A 20,937-nucleotide genomic window follows, 5' to 3' on the forward strand; every position below is an offset into this window, starting at 1 on the left:
TCTGAACATCCTCCTGTCAGATTCTTCTTCATCAGAAGTATTTTGTGTATGTGTTAGTGTTTTATATGACAACAAACATTTTGGAACTGATTTGTTATTAAATTTCATTCTAATTACTGATCAGTTTTTATTATAATTACATTAAATAAAATGATTAATTTTTGTTTAACATTTGTTCAGTGTTGAATCTTATCATAAGTCACTGCATGCTTTTTAATAAACTATGATTATTACATCGTAATTTTCTGTGGTTTTAAGTTACTCTTAAGCATCCTGTATTTGTTACTATCTTATACAGCCTCAGTTTACATATTCTTAAATTTTTGATGTTAGAAATTCAACTGACTTTTAAATTGGTCTTGTATCCAGCAACTTCAAAACTTTCTGTTATTAATTATAACAAGCTTTTTGTTGTATGTTATAGTTTTTTTCAATGTAATCGACAACATGAGGTGACCAAGCCAGTTTTGATTTTCAATACTTACTGTTTCGCTTATGATCTCTACTATGGTACTGAATAATAGACTTGAGAGCAGACAACATTATCTGGTTTGCAGTTATCTTTTACAAAATGATTAATCAATTGCTTGATTGACTGTCTTGAAAGGCAAGTAGCAGATGAGGAGAGGGAGAGAGAGAGATTTTCAATTTGTTATTCATTTCTTAGGTGGCCTTAACATTCAGGGCTGGAGCAGGCTGGAGGCAGTAGTAGGGAACTGTGTCCTGGTCTTCTACATGGGTTGCAAGGTTCAAAGGGTCCAAGTACTTGGAACATCTTCTACTACTTTCCCACTTTATATATTAACAGGAAGCTGGATCAGAGCTATAGTAAGTGGGATTTGAACTGGCACTCTTACAATTAATGCCAGTGTTTTAAGTATTGACTAAGCACTGGCCACTGTTTGTGACTTCCAAGGAGATTTTTATATTTTTACTATTGAATAACATATTTGTTGTAATTTGATGCATATATTTTGTGCAAAGATGAAATGTATTTGTCTCTGCTTTTCTGTTAGAGAAGTGAAGGGGTAGGGAATGTGACATCAACTGAGATAATTATATTTATATGACATGCCAATGTATTTGATTTGGTGCGTATCTTATTCTGTCATGAATTTACACTCATTCATTTAATGTTGGTTTTGTTGTAGCTATATCAGCACTATAGCTTTATATGCTTTATATAAATGGTTTTTTTTAATTTTCTGAAAACTGCCATAAGTGTGTTTTTTTTGTAAAAGATGTAAAAGAATAGCCAAATGTGAATGTCTGGTCAGGAAAGATTGTTAAGTGATAATCCAGAAGGCCATTTTTACAATCAGAAGACTTAGACACTAATTAAATCCTACCAGTTCTAACTCTGAGCCTGAGTGAATGACTTTATTTCTCATCTTCTTGTTTATCTCATCTGTAAATGAAGAAGTTGGGTTTGGAAATTGCTGTCCTTTCTTATATTTAAAATAGTTTTAGAAAATAGCTTTCTAAAATGTTTGGAATTAGCAAGCTTTAAAAAGTTCTGTAAGTTGTGAAAAATTTCAACTTTCAAATTCAAAACCATAAAAAAGATATTCTGTGAAACTGTTTATGATTTGGAAATAGTTACACAACTCTAGTTCATTCAGCTAAAAGAAAAAAAAACAGTCTATTCAAATTAATTTCTCATCATTTAACAACTCGAAAAAGACTTAAATTTGTGCATGGGAGCATTTCTATTTTCTTAGAGTTGTATTTTGGAACCATGTAGTTCATAAACTTTTCCATTGTTTTTAAATTATAGGGTGGCTTCACTCGAAAGTATTCCCTTAGCTCAAAAACTGGAACTCTTCTTCCAGAATTCCCCAGCGCTCAACACCTTGTGTACCAAGGATGCATTTCTAAGGACAAGGTATCAAAGATACTTTGCTATTGATTTTCAGATATGTTGGTTCCATTTCTCAATTTCCTGGGAATTCATGGCACTTGTAGGAAGCAGTCAGAAATCTTCATAATCAAACATAATTGAGTGATTTATAGCAGAGACAAACATTTACCAGCATTGATTAAACACTTTCCAATTAATTATTTACTATCTCCATGATAGTATGCAATCTAAAGGCAGTATATAAACTCATAAAGTACTAATGATTTTTTAAAATTTAAAACCTTAGGGAGGAAGAAAAGCCTATAATGTGTCCTTCAGCATGCACTTTCTTTAATGTTAAGTTTTATGTTTTCAATTTGCTCCATTTTCTTTCAGTAAGTAGTCATTAATCTGTTCCTAGCATGGATGGGATATCTAGGCGAATATCTAGGAAAATTCTTAACTGGAGGGTCCCAAAGATCCCTTTCAGTTTTAAATTTCTGTGCTCTCTTTACATTTGCAAGTTTTTAAGTTAAAGGAGAAACACTTGCATTGGGCTCAATTTATAAAGCAATATTAAGTATGGCTTTTCAACATTTGTGCAATTAAGTAAAAAACTAAATCTGTTTATGTACTTGCAGAATCATTTGCTCTGAACCTATTAACTATTTAATATTAGAAGTCTTTCTTAAAACAGAACATAATGACTACTATTTTTTTAACTAAACCTCAATTTGTATAGACTATTTAAGAAAAAACTTTCATTGCATATTGAGCCAATTTATATTTTTTGAATTGCAAAGGTGGAAGAATTTGATTAATGTCCAGATATATTGATTTAGTAATGAACGTTTTGTAGAAATAGGAAGAAAATTATTCATTGAAAGCTTGTTGATAGGTGAGTAGAGATATATAGTAAGTTTACTGTGTTTAATGAAAACCATACTTAAGAATGACGTACTGAAAAAAAGTCCTACATACTGAGTTAATGGTGAATGTTTGAAGCATGTCCACTTCTTGCTATTCTCTTTCTCCATCACATTTCTAAGTGTTACCATATTTTTTTTTTACTTTATGCACATGTGATATTAGACTTTATATTTGAAAAGTTGCCACTAAATGTTCATGTGAGGTATGGGACCTCAATTCTATGGCAAAGTGTATTAGTGGATCACTTTTGAGGAGAGAATTGCTCAAATGCAGACAAATCACAAAAGTGTTTATTGTGTAAATATACCTGGCTCTGGTAGAGATTGAGAATAGAAGTAAGAGACTGAAAACAGAGTTGAACTATACTCTCCAAAGGCTTGTTTCAGTTGCTCTCCTGGACTACAAGGAATTCCTCACCTGTCAACTTAAACGTGTGATCTGTTGATCATTTTTCACTCAAGTAACAAGGTGCTTATATAACCTAAGTTCATTCCCAATGAACTTCATTATGTGTACTAGAAACTGGCACAATTGTCCCTGAGGACAAATTAGCCCTTTCACCTTCTTAACCAGTAGCCAAGATCTCCAAGTAACCTGTCATTTCTGGAAAAGAAGAAAGGGTCTGTGACTAAGCATCTGTTTCTGTAAGGCAGAAAGAATTTACACTAGGCAACGTGAAGCCGACTCTACTGAGAAGTGGTAGCTGAAACTGAGGAGTTCTTATATTGTCAACTCAAGGCAGTTGCCTTGCTTATCAGATCGTCCTTACTGTCACTAAGCTTTGCCCCTTCTCCTACATTCCCAACTGTGATATCTATGTTTGGGAAATTGAGCACAAATAGATTTACAAGGAAGGCAAATTATACTATAATTAAAATCTATTCCCAGAGACCAAATATCAGTAAATAATGATATACTGATAACAAGGTTAATTTTTAGTTATATATACCAGATCAAAGGTATTAATATATATATATGTATGTATATGTATATATATAAAGCAATGCATTTTTACACAAACACATAAAAATGCTTGCTTTTAAAGTTTTCAGGGTTCAAAGGATTAAATTTTGAAAACACTATGACTTCCCATCCATCCTTATCTTCTTCTTCAAAAAAAGTATGTCTTGACAATCCATGTAAAATGTAATTGCCTTACCTGAAATGTAAGGCAAGTCTTATTTGTATGATGGTGTCATATGCAGCTGGAAGTGTTCTGCAGTCAGCATAGTCCTTGGAAATGAATTGGTACTTTGTATGTCATCAATATGCAGCTGTGGTCTACATCGCTAAGATGTGCACTGCTGGGTTACATGAATACAGAAAAGAATATAGCAGGTTACATTAAGATATTCCCCTTACCACTACCAGCACTCTGGATGCCATTTTGGATCAAAATAGCTGGCATTAACCAATTTCTTAATATATAGAGAATTCCCACCAGCTTTGTATGTGTTAATTCAATTAGTCCTTATAACATTCTTATTATACCCTTAGTGTTACGTGAGTTATTTATGCAAGGAAATCAAAGCACAGAAATATTAAGCAGTTTTCCCATTGAAACTTGGTTAGTAAGAGGCAGACTAGAATTGGAATTAAAAGCAAGATAAATTGAAGGCAAAATTGGCAGTTTTAACTTCTAAGCTGTGCTCACTTTCATATGAAGCACAATTTTTGAGTGTATAATATATGGAATAAACACTTTAGCTTAAATTTGATGATTTGCTGGAATAATACTTAGTCCTAATTCAGTTCAATGTTAGAATGTTTTCAAAACTTTTGAAGTACACAAATCAAATTTTTAAAATATTGTGCAAGTAGAAACATTTTACAATAGATATTGAATGTTTGACTCTTTTTGGTAACTGTATCATGTAATATGAATCCTAAGTAACATTTGATAAGCTTTTATTGTGCATTACTTTGTGTGTCATATCTTAGTTTATTTGATTTTCTTAATACCATAAAATTACTATGTTATAAATATTTAGGGATAAAAAGCTTGACATGCACAAAGCTACTTGTGCAGCCACACCTGGTAAGAAGTACAGAGTTAGGCATTCGGCTTCAGCGGAATCCAGAATCAAAACTTGAAATCACAATGCCACACTGTGTTAAGTATTCACTCAATACAATTGAGTAAAGGGTTAATGTATTTCCCTGACCAAAGGTAATTTTATTATTAAATAGAAAAACAGATTGATTATTTAACCCACAGCTTACTGAACAGTTCCCCTTTTCATTGTTATTATCATATTTTATCATAATTGTAGACTTATTTACCTTCCTCCTCTGCAAGATAGCAAGTTCCTTGGTTAGGATTTTCACTTTATTTTTGAGTCCTCAACATTGTCTAATGTTGCTTTTTGAAAGGAACATTAAATCTTCATGTTGCGTGAATGAACAAATTAAGGGCATACTAAAAGGATAATTTACATTTTTTTCCCTTCAAATAGGTTGATACTCTCATAATGATGTACAAAACTCACTGCCAGTGCATCTTGGACAATGCGATTAATGGAAACTTTGAAGAGGTAAGAGTGACAGAGGATGCTCTCTGGCCTTCGTGTCCTGTTAAAGAGCTTATGTTTAAGGGAAAATTCTAACATGCATACTCCCTTCTCTGCAACTAGATCCAGCATTTCTTACTACATTTTTGGCAAGGAATGCCTGACCATCTTCTTCCCCTGCTTGAAAATCCTGTCATCATTGACATTTTTTGTGTTTGTGACTCAATTCTTTACAAGGTAAGATCTTTGAGATGTCTTAAATATGAAGCATCTATTTTTTTATGTAGCATTTATCTCAGTTCTTGCAGTGTTTTTTCAATAAATCTGTTCTTCTAGATGGAGACATGCTATCAATATTTTTTCTTAGGAGAATGCAACCAATTAACAGTGCATGTTTAACAGTCTATGGATTTTAATGAAAAGTTATATTAAAACAAAATCCATTTTGGTTTATAGGTAAGAGATTTTCTAAATGTGGCATAATAATATATAGTTAATTTTCATTAACTCTTCAAGTTGTTTTAATATAAAAAACATATTTCCCTATAATGTTGGTGTTTGCAGAGAAAGCTGAATTGAGTAGATTCACGGGATTGGCAAGTGGAAAAGTCTTGAAACTCTCCAGGTTTATGAATTAACATCCAGTTTGGCTCTGAAAGTAAATTGACAGTCTGCAAGTATTTGCTGAGAGATCATGAAAACATCTCAAATAAAAGGAGCTTTCCTAGCCAAAATATTTCATGAGGGAGACAGGCTAACCCCTAATATTTTTCTTCCCTGGTAGGAACAGCAGCATGTCCCAAGTTAGGGGAAAAAACTTTATTGAAATCTGAGCACTTTAAATGCTTGCCTACTAAATTGTCATAGAGAAAGATGAAAACTTTCCTTTTGAAAAGTAGCGCCGGTTGGTGAGAACACTCAAAGTGAATACTATTAAGCTTGTGGAAAATAAAGCTCCTTAAGTGAGTGGTCGTTTTTCAGTTTCTCTCTTTCTCTCTCTCTCTCTCTCTCTCTCTCTCTCTCTCTCTGTGTGTTTCCCGGTTTCACTCTGTAATTCTTCCTTTCAAATAAATGATATAAATTTTAAAAATGAATAACCTTAAAACATACTTTTCCCCATAAATGATCTACTTTTTAAAATTTCAGCATAAACATACTAGGTCTAAGTAACTTCAGGCGAACTTAGTTTCTCCTGTTTTAGGGTGCATTCAGGGAGGCACAGTGAGTGCCATGAATAGAATGTGCAAAAAGAGTTTCTATGAGATCCTCACCTCACCAGGTAGAGTGATCAGCTTTTGATTCATGAAACAGTACGTGACTCGAAGGCTAGCCCTTTGCTAATTTCCTCGCTGGGTGGATACAAACCTGTCTCGTGTCTTACTCCTTCATACACATAGATGTTATACATTCATTTTAGATATGAACTTTTAACCTTCAGGATGGTGTTAGTATATTTTTCTCTGCAAATCTAACAGGAAAATTACTTTACGAATGATGTTTCTCTCTATGAAAATACTCAATAAAGCTTTATTTTAACTCTCTTTTGCTGTGATTAAGGTTCTTACAGATGTACTCATTCCTGCAACAATGCAAGAAATGCCTGAAAGGTACGTTTGGTTAATGAAACATGATCATTTCTTGCCATGGGTTTTGCTTTAACATTGCATTTAGGGAAAGCACTAGGTGGTGGTTTATTAATTTATCAAAAAAATTATTTTCCTACTTTCATGCCTCTGTGAACAAAATGTGTGGAACAGTACCCAAATCCTTTCAATTAGAGAGCTACCAAAGGGAAAAGTAGAAGCTTAAGTATGTTTACCAATAAGATACTGAGAAAGTGAAAGAAGATAAATGGGGAAAATTTATGCAAAACAATTACAATAAAACCTGTAAGAAAAATTATTGTTTTATTATATCTTTGGTCTTAATTTCAAAAATGAAAATGTATAATGAAGTTGTTATTTTAGCAAAGAAATAAGCTTTCAAATAGTTTACTAAAATGAGACCTGAAGATTTTTCACAAAGTATTTGCCAACATCACAACAACAGAAACCTGAAAGAAAGCCAAATTTTGCTTAAAAAAAGAAGTCTAATGAAATTTATTTTCATGTTCAAGAGATGTAAATTGTTGTATTTGGACATGGCGCGCAATAAATATGTTGGCTGGTACATTGAAGTTTTTAAGTTTATATTTTCCTCCAAATTACTTTATTGATTTACGTAACAGTTGGTCACCACATGGTCCATAGTTTCCTTCAGTTATCAGTTTGTGTCTTTATCTAATCTGTCCTGTAGATCAGGTACATCTAACATTTCATCGTAAAATAACTGTGCTTCTCTAGCAGCTGCCATGTGCTATGTGAGCGTTGAAAGTAACAGCCGACCTTGATTAAACACAGAACAATCGATGAGACTATAAATTATTTCATTTTCCCTGCTAGCCTCTCCTTTTCATTGAAGAAAATGAAAAGTATAAATAAGTGAATTAAGAAAAAACTCATTCTCACTACAATCTCAATGTGTTTATCTTCCAGACTTTTTTTTTCAAAAACTATCCATAAGTACACATAAAATAACCACCATGGCGGAATACATATTGTAAAAGGAATTGCTCTGTAATGGATTCCATTATTTATTTTAACCAATTACATTTCGTTGGACAAGTGGAATTTTTTTTGGTAAAACAATCTGTCACAGTATTCCCAAGCAGCTACTCTGATCTCACAGCTTAGAGGAACTTGAGAGAAGAAAGGTGTAATTTTTCCAGAGGCAGCTAATCCTAAGAAGCAGAACATAGCTTTTGATCAAATTTTTGTATGTTTCACACTATCTGAAATATAGGCATTGTTCTTATTCCTATCTAATAGTAGCTTCGGGAGATTGAGTATTTTGACCATGATAAATGATAGCCTTAGACTGAGTGTGCCTTACAAACTCACATTCTTGGAAGTACACATGTGTTTACCTGCATTCAGCATTTCTTTATTAGATTCTCGCACAGTGTAGCATTTAACATATAGTCTTATTTGTAGCTTATTGGCAGACATAAGAAATTTTGCAAAAAATTGGGAACAGTGGGTTGTTTCATCTTTGGAAAACTTGCCAGAAGCCCTTACTGACAAAAAAATACCTATTGTGCGAAGATTTGTATCTTCTCTGAAACGGCAAACGTCCTTCCTACATCTCGCTCAGGTATGTTGGTAAGCCTAATGTATCAGAATCATTATTGTTCATGGATATTCTTCCAAGAAAATATGGAGGAACTTTCATAGACTGAAGCCAACAGTAGCCAACAGTTAAGTGCAATGAGGGGTTCTGGGTAAATGCTAGAACTGAAAAAGGATATTGGTGAGAAAGCTAGTACAATTTGAATTAAGTATATAGTTAAGATTGTACTGCCTACTAATTATGAATCTCCTAACTAGGGAGAAATAAAAGTAATTCTTGGATCTGGGAAATCATATTAATGCTAGTAAAATGTATTTCCTCATATTATAAATGATTGTTTGCATTATGAAGGTCTCTAGGCCTCTAATTTTCAAACAGAGCCTTTAAACATTATTTTGTGACTTTGAACCAGAAGTGTCATTAATACATATGTGGCTAACTTTTAAACCTTTAACAGAGATTGCAATGAGTCTCAATGACTGCTTTAAGTTTTAAAATAAGGAAGAAAAGTTAATGGATTAATTTTTTCCTTTAAGGAACTAGTTTTCTCAAAGCTAAAATTTTCATTTAGATAGACTATAAATTATCAAGTATGATATCTGTTTTGCTTTCTCTCTGCAGATTGCCAGACCAGCTCTCTTTGACCAGCATGTTGTAAATTCTATGATATCTGACATTGAAAAGGTTGATTTAAATAGTATTGGATCACAGGCCCTTCTTACTATTTCTGGCAGTACAGACACTGAATCTGATATCTACACTGAATGTAAGTAACTTGGCTTTAATTAGAATAGTTTTGCCCAACCTTGATAGTCAATTGCAGGACATTCAGCAGCCTCTGGGATCTCTGCCCACTAGGTGTTAATAACAGAAATAAAATGCCATGAAATTACTAATTATTATTTCCAGCTTTGGGTTTTCTGTTTATGAGGTAATGCTCTGTTTCATTTTTGTTTCTTTTTTTAAAATATGGTAGATGATTCTATCACTGTGTTTCAAGAACTGAAGGACCTCCTTAAGAAGAATGCGACTGTGGAGGCTTTTATAGAATGGTTGGACACTGTGGTAGAACAGAGAGTTATCAAGGTACTTTTAATGTCGAATTGATAATATAAATTGTTGGTTCTGTGTGAATGTTAAATTGTCTGTAATTTCTTGATGGGAGGTGGATTTGAGGGGTTTGTAGTAGGTTTTGAATAAAAATATTATATAAAAGTTATTAGACCAGACAAATAATGCAATCGATATTATCAAAATTATGAATATGACCAATCTGAGAACATGGGCATGAATTCTACTGTATTATGTCTTTTCTTGACCAATGACTTGGAGGACAGAATGCCATTCATGAATATCAATCAATAAATTTACAGTTAAGTAATATCAATAGTGAAACGCAAAAGTAGGAAGACCCAGCCCTTTACAAAACAGGAAGTTTTAACAAATACTGACAGAAAATATAATTTCAACATTTGCATTTTCAAATTCTAAAAGTTCAGTATTTGTATGATTTTAATGTAGTTTTTTAAGCTCTTTCAGTTAATCTAAAGCCATCCATCATGAAACAAGGCAATAAACACAGATACATCATTCAGTAGCTGGATTAGCCATTCCATATCAGAGAAACTAGTTTTTAGAGATTTTGTTTTCTTTCAGAGAGTAAACAAATTATCATTCATGACCAGAGAAGACAAAAGTAATTATTTACAGGGAAATATAACCCTTTCTTCCTTCACACTTTGCCTTCTGTTCTTTTTTAAACTATGTCAAAGAAAAATTAAAAGAGAAAATTATTTTGGAGGGTATTGATTTTTGTTGTCTAAGATGTTGCCATGCAAGTATGCCTAGGATATGTATCATTATCTTTAAACTGAGCACTGACCACCTGGAATTAAAACCTCTAGAAAGATAATTTTACTTGATGAAATCAGTGCTGTACCTTTCGTCAGTTTATCAGCTCTTAATCTAACAAGTTGCATGATTTTATAGTTTTACAGTTGCATTTCTGTCTTTATTTTTAGACCAGCAAACAAAATGGAAGATCATTAAAGAAGAGGGCTCAAGACTTTCTGCTAAAGTGGAGTTTTTTTGGTGCTCGAGTGATGCATAATCTCACCTTGAATAATGCATCCAGTTTTGGTACTATATGTGCTTTATACAACTCTTTTTAAATGAGTTATATTATTCATTCACTGGCCAAATCTCCTGTCAATGTTACACATGCTATGTTGCCACTTCTTAGACCATACTTGAATAGTGAGCAGATACAAATTAATAGTTAAGATCCTGAGTTTTAGATTCTGGCCACGCGTTGTAATCAGCACTGACATTATTTCTCTGTGACTTGGTACTTCATCAAAACCAGTCTGCTCAACGAAGAAGGAAAATAATATTCTTTTAGGAAGGTAGCAAAAATATCCTAAGACTTACAATTTTAAAAGCACATTTCCTAACACTAAGTAAGCATTTAATGGCTACATTAAAATCAGAACTTGTATAATTTTGATTTGTTCAATAATTAATCAGTGATATAGACATTATTTTCCAAAGACTACTCATTGAAATATGGAACATTTTTGCATTTTTCTTTTGGTCATCCATATGGCTATATGCCAAGAATCAAGAGCACCTTAAAACACACTCTGTCTTAAGTTTCTGAATTATCTTTCTGAATCTGTATGACTTGGGAAACAAATTGGATCAAATTAGCTTTTTCGTAGTTAAAATACTTATTTTTATTAAAAAGCTGTTGAATTTCCATTGTTGCAAATATAACAGTAAACTCATAGACAGAAATTGTATTTAATAGCTGCATTTCAAAAAATCTTTACATGTGATAAAATAGGCTTAATTAACTATATTGTTTTAGTTTCATTTCCAATGCATTCAATTAAAATCAATGCACTGTACTGAAGGATGAACCAAACACATTTTCTGTTGCCTGAATAACACATTTAACATTGTTTTAAAATAAACAGCACTGAAACCTGATCCTATAAAAAAAATAAGGGGTGAGGGTTGTTGTGAACCCTATTGAATAGTTAAAAAATATTTTATTTTTCCAACTTACTTTCACCCCAAAATTATTCTTTTGATATTTTCCCAATTCACCGATATTTTATCTCAGGGCAGAAAGACATCTTGTTTGATAATTTTTGAGACTATAATAGCTATTGTCTGATTATTTATTACAAAGTAAACAGAAACAGAGCAAAGTGGAGCTCATGATCCTCAGGTTAAAGCTTATCATATCCCAGTGTGTGCCCTCTTAAAGCATAAAGTATGTCTCACTTTCATCCGTATTTTCCTTTGATGTAACTAGTGGCCAAAGAGCTGGCAGGACAGTGCACACAGAGAGCAGGGCAGGCAGTACACAGAAAGATTAGAGACCCAAGTGAAGCATGTTGGTCTTAGCAGGTCATTTAAAGTCCAACAAGTATTTACTTATTTCAGTTGCTCCTTGTAAAGTGTGGTGAGATGGTCACAAAGATAACTTGACTTCTCTTTTTTTCTCTCTCTCCTTTTCTTCATTGCACAATGTCCTTTCTGCATCCTCCATTCATAAACCAGGATCTTTCCATTTGATCCGAATGCTCCTTGATGAATACATTCTCCTGGCCATGGAGACACAGTTTAATAATGACAAAGAGCAAGAGTTACAAAATTTGCTGGACAAGTATATGAAGAATTCAGGTACTCTAAATAAAATACATTATTGTGTGTAATCCTTTGTTGAAGCCTAAGCTCAAGAATTTATTAAGTGCACCTGTTAATTGGGTTTATATTTGTCTGCATTTTTCTCTGAGAGATAATTATTAGCAACATATAGACACTCTTAAAACACTATTTTTTTCTTCATTTATATATATGTTGTAAAGTATGTTATTGAAAACTTTGATGGATATAAATCAGTGTTCTTGATTTCTGAGCATTTAAATGTTAGAGAAGTTTCTATAATAAAAAAATAACTATATAGTAAAGAATACACATGTGGTTTACTACAAGTATAAATGGAATAGCTATGAGTGCTATAGAAGTTTAGATAAGGAAGATAAGGAAATATTTACTAGAGGAACTGCATTTTGAATGGTGTTCCCTCCAGAGTGGATTCTTTATGTTCCCCAGAACATAACTCTACCTGCATGCATTCCATTAATGAGTTCCACACCATTACCACGCACAAAATTTTTTCAGCTTTGCTTCCTGCAGAAGGCATTGCTTAAGTGTATGGTCATACAATCCTGAATGTTCCCAATATCATCTGACCTCAAAAGCTAACTGGGTGGGGTTTAGATAATATTCCAATGAGAGAAAACAAGATTAAGTATTCAACCACAAAAGTTTCAGTTGCTTTTACTAGGGCTTATCTCCCAGGGATATGGGAATAATCTCAATTGTCTCCCCCACACACACACTTTTAAAAAAATTCTTTCCAGATGCAAGTAAAGCTGCCTTCACTGCTTCTCCAAGTTCCTGCTTTCTGGCCAATCGTAATAAAGGGAACTCAGTTTCCAGTGACAGTGTGAAGAATGAAAGCCATGTGGAGACCACCTATCTTCCTCTGTCATCTACTCAAGGTGGAGGCCTTCCCCCTGCTCTGCATCCTTTCCCTACAGGGAATGCAGACAACATGGTGCTCACAGGTATGTAGAGAAACCCTCAGACTGCAGCACATCTCAGCCGTGGTTCTCATCATACTAACTCCATCGTTAACCCGTGTGTCACACTGTGATGAATATGGAGATAGTTACCATTTTTAGTGTAAGTAAAAAGTAGGAAGCTCCAAATAATAATTATCTACCTTTCCTTTATTTGTTTTTGGAAATTCTATCGTATACATACATTATTTCATAGATCATAACGGGAAGTTGGAAGGACCTACAGTTCAGCAATTGTAACTGCAGCAGAGACAGATAGTTGATGATGCTCACAAATTATATGCCATTGGCATACTGTTTTGAATTGGCTGCTTTTATGTGATAACCATTTTTTTTTTAAAAAAAGATTTGTTTATTTATTTTATTTGGAAGAGTTACAGAGAAGGAGAAACAGAGAGATCTTCCATCTGTTGGTTCACTTCCCAAATAACCTCAATAATCAGAGCTAAACTGGACTAAACCTGGGATCCTTTGTGGGGCTGTAGAGTCTCCTGTACTTGGGCCATCTTTTGCAGCTTTCCCAGGCACATCATCAGGGAGCTGGGTTAGAAATAGAGCAGCTGGGATTTGAACTGGTGCCCATATGAGATGCTTGTGCTATAGGCAGAGGCTTAATGTGCTACATCATGAACTGAGAAGAAAGCTATGGACATTTTTACCTTAGTATCTTTTTATTTTACTACAAAAATCCAACAGTTTCCTACAAGGATATTTAAAGTCACGGATAAGTATGAACTGCAGACTCCCCTGCCTTCCCCAGGTGTGATCTCTCTCCATCTTCATACCTATGGAGGCATGAAGCCATCCTAGATTGTCATCTATATTCACAGACTTCAAGTTTACACGATTGTTATATTTTACGTATTATCAAATGTTTGATTTTTGATTCCCCTGGTTCAGTTTTATTTTTGATGGGTAGCCTTGAACCAAGTAGGCAAAATATTATACTAATAATTGAAATAATTAAATGTAATAAGTTAAAAGTAGAAATCCTTTTAATGTTTTTAAAATTTCAGCTCATCTCCTTTTTACGCCACTAAGTGATTGTTTGGAATTTTTCTTCCAGGTCAAATGGAGCTCTCACAAAGTGCTGGCCATCTGATGACACCCCCTATTTCTCCAGCTATGGCAAACCGAGGAAGTGTCATTAACCAAGGGCCAATGGCAGGGAGGTCCCCCAATGTGGGTCCTGGACTCTCAGCTCCATCACACTGCTCAGCATACCCAGAGCCTATTTACCCTACTCTCCCTCCAGCCAATCATGACTTTTTTGGGAGCAACTCTAACTATCAGACTGTTTTTAGGGCACAGCCCCACACCCCATCCGGACTGTATCCCCATCGCACTGAGCATGGTCGATGCATGGCCTGGGCTGAACAGCAGCTTTCTAGAGACCTCTTCAGTGGGAATTGTACTGGATCACCATATAATTCCCGCCCACCTTCCAGCTTTGGACTGTCCCCACATGCCCAAGATCCACATAACATGCAATTTTTAAATACAGGAAGCTTCAATTTTCTGAGTCATACAGGGACAACCAGCTGCGAAGGAGCCACATTGCCTCCTAATTCACCTAATGGTAATAAAATTATTAAGGATTTTTTCTGACTTTTGTGAGACAATAAGGCAAATCAAACATTGAACTTCATGAGTAGCATCTAATCGCATACAAGATGTCTAAATATGATAACTTTAGATATTTGTAGCTGATTTCTGACACACACAAACAATATTCTCTAATTCTGTGGCTATATGGTTTTCTATCTAAAAATGGTTTTCTATCTAAAAGTCACATTTTATTAGGTTTATGTACAATTTATATGAAGTCAAATAGTATGCTTTTTATTTTTATTTTGTTTATTTTATTTATTTTTTATTTATGTTATTTATGATATTTATTTTTATTATTAGTCTTAATAACCCCTAAAAAAGAATAGTCTATTTTTTGAAAACATTCTTACTGAATAATACTCCTTCCAAGGGACTGAAATCATACATTTTAAAAAAGATTTGTCTACTGTTATTGGGAAGGAAAAGTTACACAGAGAAAAGGAGAGACAGAGAGGGTTTTTATCTGTTGTTTCATTCCCCAGAAGTCCACTCCAGCCTGAGTGAGACCAGAAGCTTCTAGGTCTCCCATATAGCTGCAAGTGCCCAAGAACTTGGGCCAGCCTCCAGTGCTTTCTCATGCTTGGAGTCAAACCAGCACCTGTATGCATAGGATGCTGCTGTTGCAGGTAGAGGTTTAGCATAATATACCACAACACCAGCCCCAGAAAGCAGATTGTAAAAATTAAGAATCAAACAGTGTTGAGGAAGACAGACAGAAAGAAAAAAAAGGAAGGAGGGAAGGAAGAAAAAGACAACAGAAGTCAAGGCAACTGAAAACATCTGCAGACTCTTTTAGCCACCCCTATGTATCAGCTTCTTTGCTGGTTCTGTACCAAGTGGGTCTATTCTTATTTCATATATATGAGTTTATAAATGAAACAATAATTAAGGGTAGTGTAGTTGTTGAGAGCAGCTAATAGTTTTTCTTTTTTATGAGCAGAGCTTATTAACAAAAATTTTGAGAGGGATAGTTTGTGTTTCAAAATTAGTAATATTGTAATTATTGTGTTTTTTTTAAATCCCAATCATATACATAATTATTACAAACCCAACTTTACATTGATTGTAGATACAAGTTTCATATTTATAGTTTGATATGTTTAAGATTCCATCTAATAATATTGTCTTTTTTTCCCCTGAGATGGTCACTGTCAAATTTCTGTTGTAGGATACTATGGAAGCAACATGAATTACCCAGAGTCTCACAGACTTGGATCAATGGTGAATCAGCACGTTTCCGTCATCAGCAGTGTTCGCTCACTGCCTGCCTACAGTGACATCCATGATCCACTTAACATATTAGATGACGGTAGTAGAAAGCAGATGAGCTCCTTTTATGCAGACACACCACCTCCAGTTGCATGTCGGACTCCAGTAGTGGGTAAGTGATTCTACTAGTTTCTGAAAATATTTTCAAAGTTTGTAACCTAACTGTGCAGTGTTACTTGGGGGAGATGTGTGGAGGTGACCTGCACAAGCGTGTTCCCATAGTTTTACTACTCGGAATCCAGAATTATCCTCTTGCAACTGAATTTGTGGTAAACATTCACTTTTTCATTCTTCATAAGATTAGAATGTATCCTATGGTTATATCTGTTATTCTTCGCAGAAAAATAGCTGACATCTATTATATACTCTAAAAAATTAATATAATATTAAGTGCAGTGTAAGAGGTAATACATTTTATAGGGTAACTGATGATGTCTTTTTATTGCTCTATTTTTTATTACTGGTGGACTTAATGACAGTGCCAAGAAGTATCTTTGTAATTTATGATATCCTTCAATACTGGCAAACAGCTAGAAAAAAATTAAATATATATATATGTGTGTGTATATATATAGTTCAAATTAATGTCATGATATGAAGGCTACAACCATCTTCTTAATATTATGTAAAGTGTCCCCTGAAACATCTATGTGAAATATTGCTATTTTTATTGTTCTGTAGCATGACAGTTTATGTGAAAATGAGAAAATCATGTATTTGCTAGGAATTTTCCTACCATGTTCTTGCAAATGTAATGCAATTTGTAAACTACATCTCTGAAAGAATTTTGCCACTCATACTAGATTAATTACTGAGCAGCAATTAGCTAAGTGACTACCATATAGTAAGAACAACAACAAAAATATGATTGGAACTTGGAGTAAAAGCTAAACCTATATTTATATTTAGTCTGTATAGAATGAATTAACATTATTACTAATAACCAATTTTGTGATAAAATCTACATAGTTATTTTCTGAAAATTACTGATGAGGCATTTTATGACAAGCATAGATTCATTAAATCCAAGGTGAGTGTTAATGTCTATATGACAGAAATCTTCCAATGGAATTGATTCCAAACTTACATCAGTAAAGGATAATGACACTCAGCGAGAGCAAGGAGAAAATTAGGTATATTTCCTCTCTTCTCTCCGTGTACTTTTCCAATAATTCAATAGGAAACACTTCTTCCCTTCCCGTGAACATCACAGATGCTCTGTTAGCAGAGTCCAGAAGCTCAGCTCCTGCTATCTGCAAATGGTCATTGCTTCTAGGTTACTCTAATGAAGCAGAAAATTCCACTTCAGGAAGTTTCCTCATTATAAGACTAAAATGTACCGCATTGCTATTGTTTCTATTTGTTCTATTTGCTTGTAGGGATAGTGGAAGCTTTGATGGAACATGGGGCAGCAATGTGGTGGACTCTAAGCTTTAGCTCTCAGAGTTTGCTTCTTATGTACATTCAAAGTGTAAAATTCAGAGTAAAAAAGAAGGAATAGAGTAAAGTGGGTAAGCAGTACAGGGAGAAACTATAAACTACCTAGTTATAAATATGGGTTTATGAAGCAATGAGAAGGAATTGACCATTACTAGTGAGTCAGTTAGTAAATGTTTTCACCCGTTTGCAAGCTGCCGCACTCCATGTTGTGATAGTCAGTCCACAGTGCCTGCCTGAAAGCTTGCAAGCCAGGAAGGAGAGCCAGAGGCATGTGTATAAAAACAAATGCATTGAAAGAATAATTTCAGACACCATTCAATTAAATGGTCTAAAAATAAAGGTAGTAATGGAAGACCTGGTGAAAAAAATTGGAAAAAGAATCCTGAAGTACAGAAATTTGAATATGAAACATTGGTGAATAATAAGAAATAGATCTGAAAGTGATGTTGTAGCAGAAGAAAGATCTGCTAGAGAGCTGATGGTGGAGTTCTAGTGGAAGAGCCTCTGATGTATGTGAGAGTTATAGTCAGCAGTGGGCAGACAAGGCCATTATCGATTGAGTGTGGTGAATGATGGAATTGAGTAAAACAAACCATAAGTTAGAGCAGGAGGCTTAGAGTTGAACAATGAGTTTGGGGAGCCATGTGGAAATTGGATTTATGCTAAACAATTCTGCTTGATTTCTGCAGATGAGAGCGTGTGAGAAGGTGAAAGCCATAAGACTAGTAGGGAAGCTGTTGGGTTGGTTCAAGTAAGAGATGTGATGATTTGGACTAAAATAGGAAATGTACAGAAGGAAAGAGGAGTGGGGGGATAGAGTTGGAAATATATTTTGGTGATAAAACTACATTTGAAATTGAGTTCTCTTTAAAAATAGTAGAAAAAATAATTTTGAGATGATTATAATTCAGAAAATTAATTTCAAAGAAGTGCATGTGTTAAATGCAAAAACGGGGACTGAAACTTAAAGTGAATGGTACTTGCAGAAGAAAGAAAGTGTCAATCACTTTTTAATTATTGACTGTATGTTTCCTTACAGCTTCCAGCTTGCAAACATCAATTCCTTCCTCTTCCTCCCAGTGTATGTATGGACCTTCTAATCAGTATCCAGCTCAAGAAACCCTGGATTCTCATGGATCAAACAGTAGAGAAATGGTGTCTTCTTTACCACCTATCAACACTGTGTTTATGGGAACAGCAGCTGGTGGCACTTAAATCAACAATGTCAAGAGGGAGTTCATGCTAAAAATCTCTACTGCACAAATATTCACTCAATCATCATACTAAGGAAAATAGAATGTTCAGTGGCAGAACACTATTTTTCAAGTCACTGGTACTATGGCCTACTCCATCGTGGATGGAAACAGTTACAGAATTTTGTCTTGCACAGAATAGCTTAAAATGTGATCTCATGATTAATCATAGTTCAAACATTGTGAAATGGAACTAGTAAGGATTTTAAGATGCAAATACTTCAACTATGAAAAATTAATATTTTACCTTTTAATTTATTGTAGATTTGTGTTTTCTTCATCTTTAGTTTATAAAAAAAAGAGAAATGTATATTTAATGCCTTCATAATAGCCTTAATTTATTAGGATTTCCGAATCATTGTTTACTACCCCTGATTTGACAAGAAGTCAAATGTGTATTTTCTACCTCCTATGGAAATGTTTACAAGGTCAAGACTTCAATTCAACTCAGCCTAGACCAAAGTTGCTTGACTTTCAATCCCTGTATGTTAGTATGATGATTTTGTTACATAGCAGTATTCCAATTCTATGTAACTAGATATAGTTGACAAATGTTTTCCTCTCTTTATTTAAAAGAGATAAGAAATAAAAGAAATAATGTATGGAAATATTTTTGAAGGTCTGATTGCTCTCAGGGCTGACATGATTTTTGAATAAAGGTAGAACTCCTCCAGATACAAAATTAAATGGTAAAGCTGCTTTGTACAAAACCCTGTACCTCAAGAATATTTAAATGTCAGACCCATGCCTATAAATATAAAGAAGTTGTGACTATTCTACTGCTTGATCCTTTTTTAGATTTGGAAATAGTCTTTCTTAAATACTTTCTTTTAAAAGAAAATATTTTTATTGTTACTATTTTACCATGATACTGTTTGTAAGTGTAGGAATCCCCGCTCCTTTTCCTACTTTCCTATTTTCCCTTCCTCCATTTCCCCCCATACTATTTCAGTAGTGTACTTCTTTTGTAACAGTTACAAGTTTAACATTCTGCTATTTGCTTGGAGGGAATGTTCAGGCAATGTCAAGACGTGAAGTCTAGTTCACAAGTGAAGAATTCTTTATATTACAAAGATTAACACAAGATGACAGCATCATTTTTCCAGTACTTTTCTTACTCCATAAGTCTTGGTTATAAGGTCTGTTGTAAAATTCAAGGCCTATAATTGAAAGTTCTATTAACTTCACAGGCTTTATATTATCTTAGGATAGACTTCATATTTTTGTTAGGGAGCAGGTTATGCTATGAGTCAAAAGTGCTTCATATAAAAAGATCTGTAAGCCCCAAACACCCGTTACAGATCACAGCGCAATTTGGTAAAAACAAACAACTATGGATTTTTTTTTTTAGCAAGCCAAAATAACTACCTGTGGACTTTTTGGAGTATTACCAACATTTATCAAGTACTGTGCTCAGTAATTTGTACTTTATTACCTAATTAATTAAATGGAGAGAGTTTTTACTCATAGCACATCAAATGTCAGATTCTTTTTTTTTTAAAGATTTATTTTTATTATTTTTTTATTGGAAAGGCAGATATACAGAGAGGAGAGACAGAGAGGAAGATCTTCCGTCCGATGATTCACTCCCCAAGTGAGCACAACAGCCAATACTATGCCAATCTGAAGCCAGGAGCCTCTTCTGGGTCTCCCACGCGGGTGCAGGTTCCCAAAGCTTTGGGCCGTCCTCGACTGCTTTCCCGGGCCACAGGCAGGGAGCTGGATGGGAAGCGGGGCTGCTGGAATAGAACCGGCGCCCATATGGGATCCCTGGCGTGCAAGGCGAGGACCTTAACCACTGCGCCACCGCGCCAGGCCCTAAAATGTCAGATTCTTTAGTAAAGTTGTATGAATCCAAAGAATTGTAAGATTAATAAATGCTTGGAATAAAATGGTAAATGAAATAGTCTTAAGATGTATTTTGCCATGAGAATGAAGGATAGCAGTTAAAATGTTAATGCATAGTGATTAAACATAAACTCCCTGTCTGTTATGAGTCAGACACTGTATTAGACAAAATGGAACATACACCATACTTTTAGAATGATTCCATGTAATGCTAAAGAGTTGTGCAGAAGAAGTTGAAACTCATTGAAGATAGATAGATAGGTAGCTAGATAGGTAGATAGATAGACATTACAAGAAATGTGGGGGAAGTAGTGTTTAGGGAATTTCTAGAAGGGTTTGAAGGCATGAAAGAGCAACAGCAGTCAGTCTGAGGAGGAACTGCATGGAAGGCTATTTCTCTCATCTACAGA

At 34.3% G+C, this 20,937-nt stretch overlaps 1 protein-coding gene across 1 annotated transcript in view; it reads left to right on the top strand.

The window, feature by feature from the left end:
* RFX6 (regulatory factor X6) overlaps positions 1–19,277 on the top strand; it is a 53,242-nt gene extending 33,965 nt beyond the window's left edge. Inside the window, exons 7-19 of the mRNA XM_040965351.1 lie at positions 1,778–1,885; positions 5,227–5,304; positions 5,404–5,517; positions 6,838–6,887; positions 8,313–8,472; positions 9,070–9,214; positions 9,425–9,534; positions 10,470–10,587; positions 12,019–12,141; positions 12,885–13,091; positions 14,173–14,685; positions 15,886–16,098; positions 18,466–19,277. Coding sequence (XP_040821285.1) covers positions 1,778–1,885; positions 5,227–5,304; positions 5,404–5,517; positions 6,838–6,887; positions 8,313–8,472; positions 9,070–9,214; positions 9,425–9,534; positions 10,470–10,587; positions 12,019–12,141; positions 12,885–13,091; positions 14,173–14,685; positions 15,886–16,098; positions 18,466–18,641 — 2,115 coding nt within the window. The 3' untranslated portion in view covers positions 18,642–19,277. The remainder of the gene's footprint in view (positions 1–1,777; positions 1,886–5,226; positions 5,305–5,403; positions 5,518–6,837; positions 6,888–8,312; positions 8,473–9,069; positions 9,215–9,424; positions 9,535–10,469; positions 10,588–12,018; positions 12,142–12,884; positions 13,092–14,172; positions 14,686–15,885; positions 16,099–18,465) is intronic.
* Positions 19,278–20,937: the final 1,660 nt, after the last annotated feature.

Source organism: Ochotona curzoniae, unplaced genomic scaffold (genome assembly GCF_017591425.1).
Source record: "Ochotona curzoniae isolate NIBS_2020 unplaced genomic scaffold, NIBS_Ocur_1.0 scaffold_3890, whole genome shotgun sequence".
Taxonomy (NCBI): Eukaryota; Metazoa; Chordata; class Mammalia; order Lagomorpha; family Ochotonidae; genus Ochotona; species Ochotona curzoniae.